Source organism: Panicum virgatum, chromosome 7K (assembly GCF_016808335.1).
Source record: "Panicum virgatum strain AP13 chromosome 7K, P.virgatum_v5, whole genome shotgun sequence".
NCBI classification, from domain to species: Eukaryota; Viridiplantae; Streptophyta; class Magnoliopsida; order Poales; family Poaceae; genus Panicum; species Panicum virgatum.
In genome coordinates, this window is record NC_053142.1 from 23689338 (window position 1) to 23695306 (window position 5969).

General features: G+C 46.2%; 2 protein-coding genes across 3 annotated transcripts; both read left to right on the forward strand.

Moving 5' to 3' along the window:
- The first annotated feature begins 515 nt into the window (after positions 1-515).
- On the forward strand, positions 516-1996 carry LOC120640575 (putative B3 domain-containing protein Os04g0347400). The gene is made up of 6 exons (XM_039916446.1): positions 516-785; positions 888-1158; positions 1270-1343; positions 1458-1581; positions 1692-1773; positions 1853-1996. The coding sequence occupies exons 1-5, from the start codon at positions 699-701 to the stop codon at positions 1703-1705; spliced, it is 570 nt and encodes a 189-aa protein (XP_039772380.1). The 5' UTR covers positions 516-698; the 3' UTR covers positions 1706-1773; positions 1853-1996.
- LOC120640574 (putative B3 domain-containing protein REM15) lies at positions 1793-4377 on the forward strand. 2 transcript variants are annotated; one of them, XM_039916445.1, is made up of 6 exons: positions 1793-2078; positions 2272-2527; positions 2654-2862; positions 3126-3423; positions 3499-3707; positions 3889-4377. In XM_039916445.1, the coding sequence occupies exons 1-6, from the start codon at positions 1998-2000 to the stop codon at positions 4138-4140; spliced, it is 1305 nt and encodes a 434-aa protein (XP_039772379.1). In that variant the 5' UTR covers positions 1793-1997; the 3' UTR covers positions 4141-4377. The 2 variants fall into 2 exon arrangements, with proteins under 2 accessions (XP_039772379.1, XP_039772378.1); XM_039916444.1 differs by having other exon boundaries at positions 1795-2078; positions 2272-2578.
- The last annotated feature ends 1592 nt before the right edge of the window (positions 4378-5969 follow it).

Genomic DNA, 5969 nt, shown 5'->3' on the forward strand with positions numbered 1-5969 from the left:
TGGAGAATCTACCCCGTTTGGGGTAGATTGTAGCTTTTGGAGCTTCCTGCAATCCCAAAAGCTCCCAAAAGCTTCCCCAAACAGGCCCATAGACAACTGAACTGCCATCTATTGCTTATTTGAATGCCACCAGCTGAATGTATTTTCATTCATTCGTGTATTCATGTGTATATATACATGCTTATTTTAAGAGTCATGTGAATTATTTGAATGTATTGTGCATTTTCTCATGTATACAATAAAATAGCTACAAAGATCAATTATACACTAGATCACCATGAATTTGTGTGTCAAAGAATGAATTAAGCACCCCGCAGACAGCTAAACAAACAGCTTATTGTACAAGTTGTCTGTTCAGCTGTCTATTTATGACAAAAAAATAGCAGCTGTCTGTACAGTTGTACATGCTCTTGTTCCTTTTCCAACGATGTGGCCAAATCGCCAGCTGATGTGTATGTGAGAGAAAATGAAAAAAATATAAAATACTCAAGGCACTCTAATCTAAAAATGCAGGACTAGGATGTCAGAGCAAGCGAGATCCAAGTGGAGTGTTCGCTCTTAGGCCGGCGTCGCATACACAGTATGTAGTCTCTCTCTGGCTACTCCACCGGAGACCTAAACAGAGAACAGAGCTAGCAGAAATCTCCCCCGGCCCTCTCCTCTTCCACCACCGGCCGTCGGCGCCGTCGGCTCACCATATGGGATCGTCGTCCGGCAACCGTGGCGCCATTGCCATTTCCAGGCATCTCAAGGTCCTGCTGCCATCTTCCACCTCCCACAAGCTGGTAAGAGCTTAACTCAGCCACACATCTGTGCTCCGTGGCAGTGTGTGGCTCCTGTTGTCAGTTGTCACGACACGCTGAAATTATTTAAACCTCTACGTGCAGCGCATCTCCGACGAGCTCGCTCGGCACTGGGACGGCGGCGCCGGGGGCACGGCGCTCGTGGTCAGCCCGCTGGGCAAGGTCTGGCGCGTCCAGGTCGCCCGGGACGCCGGCGGCGCGTTCCTGGGGCGCGGGTGGCCCGAGTTCGCCGCCGCGCACGGCTTCGGCGCCGGCTGCTTCCTCGTGTTCCGGCACGAACCTGGCGGCGGCGTGCTGACCGTCAAGGCCTTCGACACCACCTGCTGCTTCCGAGAGTTCAGCCGCCCAATCACTGGTTCGTACACATGCCTATGCTAGGTCGCTGCAAAGTTCTCTTGGTATCTTCAGTTGTTGCATTGTGCATCGCACGGACGCCTAACAGTTCACTATCATTCATCATCACTAGCTGCAAACCACGGCGGCGGTTCTCACAGGCCGCAGTTCATCAATGTGCTTCTCCCTCCCTCCATGGAAAAGATGGTTAGCACCCCCCCCCCCCCAAAAAAAAAAATTGTCAATCTTGCTGAAATCAATTGTTCAGGCTTCCTAACGTCATGGGGAAGGTGACACCTAATTCTCCTGTTGCGCATGCAGGGCATCCCTCCCAAATTTGTCAAGAACTACATCTCTGAAGTCGAGATGGGAAGCTCGGTTACCGTCCTCCTCAGCCCGCTGTCCAAATTCTGTCATGTTACTGTCGGGAAGGATCAATCATCAGGTAATCTTTTCTTCTCCGGTGGCTGGTCCCGGTTCCTGGCGTCCAACGGCGTCACGGAATATGATGTCCTGCTGCTGAGGTACGAGGGAAACATGGTGTTCACTGTGAAGGTGTTTGGGCCTGACGGCTGCCAGAAAGGTTACAAGGACCAAGGCACCAGTAGCAAGGAACAAGAGCAGAGTGATAAAACGAGTTGGTTTCTGAAACTTTGAAAGTAATAGAAATTGATTGAATTGGGAGCTAATTATGTCTGTCACTTTTGTTTTGTCAGCATTTGCCGATACTAACACAGAAGAGGAAGACCGCGACCATCTTCCAGTAGGAAACGCAATGGCAGGGCGAATAAGCCAGGCGGCGAAGAGAATTCCGAGAAGCTAACAAGTCCCATAACTTCGTCGAACAAAGCACCATTGTCAATGAATAGGCCAGTCTATAAGGTTGGACCACCATCCTGGATAAAGAAGGAGATCAGCGGCTGTACACTTTGGAAACGCCTTGTAAGAACAATGATTTATTTATCTCGTACGTATTATCTTGTGAATGTTATGACAACAAGCATGCCAAGAAGATGCCTCGATCGCTGGATCAATCGGTTATTGGAGCATGAGCCTAATTGGTCTGCAAAAGAAAATTCTTGCATTTCACTTGTCATTTTGCAGTGTCAGCTCATGCCCAGCATTGTTATTGCAGACGATTGCAGGGACCTTCTGCAAGGCGATCGGGCTAATTTGGAGGACGTCCGAGGTCACGCTCAGGACAACGGCGGACAAGGATCATGGCCACAGGTCATGGCAGGTGGGCTTTCTGTTCTACGAGAATCGCAATTCCGGCGAGCTCACTCGGGGTTGGAGGAGGTTCTGCACGGACAACATGATCAAGGAAGGAGACATCTGCACCTTCAACATCATCGAGACCGCATTGTGGCACGTCGACATCACGTGTCATTGTGAGGACCAGGGCACCATTAGCAATGAGCTAGAGCGGAGTGATAAAACGCGTAAGTTTCTGAAACTTTGAATGTAACAGAAATTGGTTGAATGAGGAGCTTATATCTGTCCCTTTTGTTTTTCAGCATTATCAGATACGGAAAAGGAAGATGTTCCATCTTCCAGTAGGAAATGCAAGTGCGAGGACAAGAAGCCAGACGGTGAAGAGAATTCCAAGAGGACGAAAGGTCCTACAACTTCATTGAATGAGGCCCCATCATCAATTGTCTACGAGATTGGACCACCATCCTGGTTGAAGAGGGAGATCAGCGCCCATATACTCTCGGCTAAACTGGTAAGAACAATCATTTATTTACAGCACCCATATACTCTCGGCTCAACTGGTAAGAACAATCATTTATTTATATTTCATCTCGTAATGCTCTTTTCAAAACTGAATTATGTCGTGAGTGTTATGACAACAAGCAAGCCTAATGAAAGATGCTAGACATGATCGATCGGTTATTGGAACACGAGCTTAATTTGTCTGCAGAAGAAAGCTCTTGTACTGCATTTATCATTTGCAGTGTCAGCTCATGTCCAGCATTGCTATTGCGGTATGTTCCGAGAAATTTCTACAAGGCGATCGGGCTCAACAGGTCCTCTGAGATCACACTCAGGACTACGACGAATGAGGATCATGGCCTCAGGTCATGGCAGGTGCACTTCTTGGTGTATCGGAATCGTGGCACGCTCACTCGGGGCTGGAGGACGTTCTGGGCGGACAACATGATCAAGGAAGGAGATATCTGCACCTTCAACGTCATCGAGACCACATTGTGGCACGTCGACATCACGCGTCATCGCGAGGACCAGGGCACCATTAGCAATGAGCTAGAGAAGAATGATAAAATGAGTAAGTTTCCGAAACTTTGAATGTAACAGAAATTGATTGAATGAGGAGCTTATCTCTGTCCCTTTTGTTTTTCAGCATTATCAGATATGGAAAAGGAAGATGTTCCATCTTCCAGTAGGAAACGCAAGTGCGAGGACAAGAAGCCAGACGGTGAAGAGAATTCCAAGAGGACGAAAGGTCCTACAACTTCATTGAATAAGGCCCCAGCATCAATTGTCTACGATATCGGACCACAATCCTTGTTCAAGACGGAGATCAGCGCCTATATACTCTCGCTACACTTGGTATCTTTTTTTCAAAAACAAATTATGTCGTGAGTGTTATGACAATAAGCAAGCCTAATGAAAGATGCTAGACATGATCGATCGGTTATTGGAACATGAGCTTAATTTTTCTGCAGAAGAAAGCTCTTGTATTGCATTTATCATTTGCAGTGTCAGCTCATGTCCAGCATTGCTATTGCAGTCTGTTCCGAGGAATTTCTGGAAGGCGACCGGGCTCTGCAGGACCTCTAATATCACGCTCAGGACTACGGCGAATGAGGATCATGGCCTCAGGTCATGGCAGGTGCGCTTCTTGGTGTCTGGGAATCATGGCATGCTCACTCGGGGCTGGAGGACGTTCTTGGTGGACAACAGGATCAAGGAAGGTGACATCTGCACCTTCAAAATCATCAAAACCACGCTGCGGCACGTCGACATCATGCGCCACGGCTAAGCCTTGTGTATTGGGCATCAGTTGGTCATGTATGAAGTGATGCTGCCTAATCTTATTCATGACTTTTTGGTCAAGAACTGATCCAGCTCTTATGAGGCCTGCACTCCATTTTCTGTTAGGGATATAAATTAACAATGGAGCTCTAGGACATGTTTGTAAAAATGCCTGTCAGGCAATCTGTATTCAGTCGGTGAACTAAGCATCATTTGCAGTTCTAAATTGTGCCTTAAGTCATGCAATATTTTTTGTATGCTGCTGATGTTACACAAGCTACTTAGTTTACGCTAACCGACATAGTTGAGATGGAAGCAAACTGAATCAACTCAAATAGGACTAGCCGCTTAATACAACACCTGTTACCACACATTATTCCAGGTCACTTTCCATTAAAATGTGAAGCATCTCTAATGTCCAACGATAATAGCCCTTAGACCCAGTGGCTAGTGCTATAGTATTACAGTAACGCTAGCAGTCTTGCCTCAACACCTGCTCGCACACAACTTTGATTAATATGATGCTGGATTAGAGGATTTGAATCAAGGTATGGCTTATTAGGGGGCTCGAGTACATGGTGGGCTGAACTAGTTCAATGACCCAAATACTCTTTCGCTCTTTACATCCCATAGATGATTGTTCTTTTACCCTTTCAATCAGTTTAGTCCAAACGAGTACATGGGCACTTCTATCTTTGGAACTCCCTTCCATGTCATAGAAATTGGAGGGGGGGGGGTGTAAGGGGTTCTTTATCTGGCAACAACTCAGTATGGAGTCCTTGAACTCACTCCCTTCCATGAATCCCCACTTCCCATGTTGTTCTTCTTTAGATTGTTAGTTGCAGCAGTTCAGACAAACATATATGCAATGGGGCTACCATGGAGGAGGAGGAGGGGGGTGGGGGTGGCATGGCCAACTTTGGCCGCCGACACATAGCTCCGCTAGTGCTCACACCTACAACACTAAAGAAGACCATGATGGTATAGAGTAAGAAGATGTTGACGTCCTCAACTACTTCTCCAGATATGGACTTGACCTCGACATGATTAGGAATGGAGAAGGTCCTGCTCATCGGACCCTAAACCAAGAACTAGCTTGGGGGTGGTTCCCGCCCCTAAGTCAACTGTATTCTTTACTGCTTTCAATAAAAATAAAATAAAATCTATAAAATAACAAAAATATTTATTTGCTTTATTTCCCTTTCATATGCGCGGTAAGAGTTTTAACTTCTCTAATTAAAGTTGAAAGGATGAAAGGTCCTATGTTATGCTTATCTTGCTATGTCTAGTTTCCAACTTAGTGTTCTCTTGAGATTTGAGTTTGTTATCTATTATAAACCTCAGCCATTAACTTGAAAATCTTGTGGGTTGTAAATTCTTTATCCAAGTCTAAGTTGTTCTGAGTATAGACATGTTCTGATGCATGAAATCTGGAGTATGTGGTTCTCAAAACAAAAGGAGAAGTCCTCAATGATGATAAATTCTTACCGGAGCATATGTCATATATCATTCAAAACCTTATACATTTGCTGGTTTGAATAGGATCACTACTGGAAAACGGGCCTTCAGCACCGGTTGAAGAAGCCCATAGGTATCGGTTTTCCAACCGGTACCCGCAAACCGAGACCATTGGCTCGGGTCTAGGATACCGGGTAATCTAGCCGGTGCCTTTGGCAGCCATAGGTACCGGTTGGAAAAACCAACCGGTGCCTTTGAGGCTGCCACGCTGACGCAAGCGTGCAGCCTCTTTGGTACCGGTTGGTATTTCTAACCGGTACCAAAGAGTTTTTCCCGTTTATCCCAATTTTTTTATTTGTTTTGTTTATTCTTTGAGAA

Bases quoted from the DNA above. Each gene is read 5' to 3' on its own strand.
- LOC120640575 (XM_039916446.1), top strand. From the start codon at position 699: ATGGGATCGTCGTCCGGCAACCGTGGCGCCATTGCCATTTCCAGGCAT. The intron at 786-887 runs GTAAGAGCTTAA...CTCTACGTGCAG, and splicing joins CTTCCACCTCCCACAAGCTG to CGCATCTCCGACGAGCTCGC. The intron at 1,344-1,457 runs GTTAGCACCCCC...TTGCGCATGCAG, and splicing joins CTCCCTCCATGGAAAAGATG to GGCATCCCTCCCAAATTTGT.
- LOC120640574 (XM_039916444.1), top strand. From the start codon at position 1,998: ATGAATAGGCCAGTCTATAAGGTTGGACCACCATCCTGGATAAAGAAG. The intron at 2,579-2,653 runs GTAAGTTTCTGA...TTTGTTTTTCAG, and splicing joins AGAGCGGAGTGATAAAACGC to CATTATCAGATACGGAAAAG. The intron at 2,863-3,125 runs GTAAGAACAATC...TTGCTATTGCGG, and splicing joins ATATACTCTCGGCTAAACTG to TATGTTCCGAGAAATTTCTA.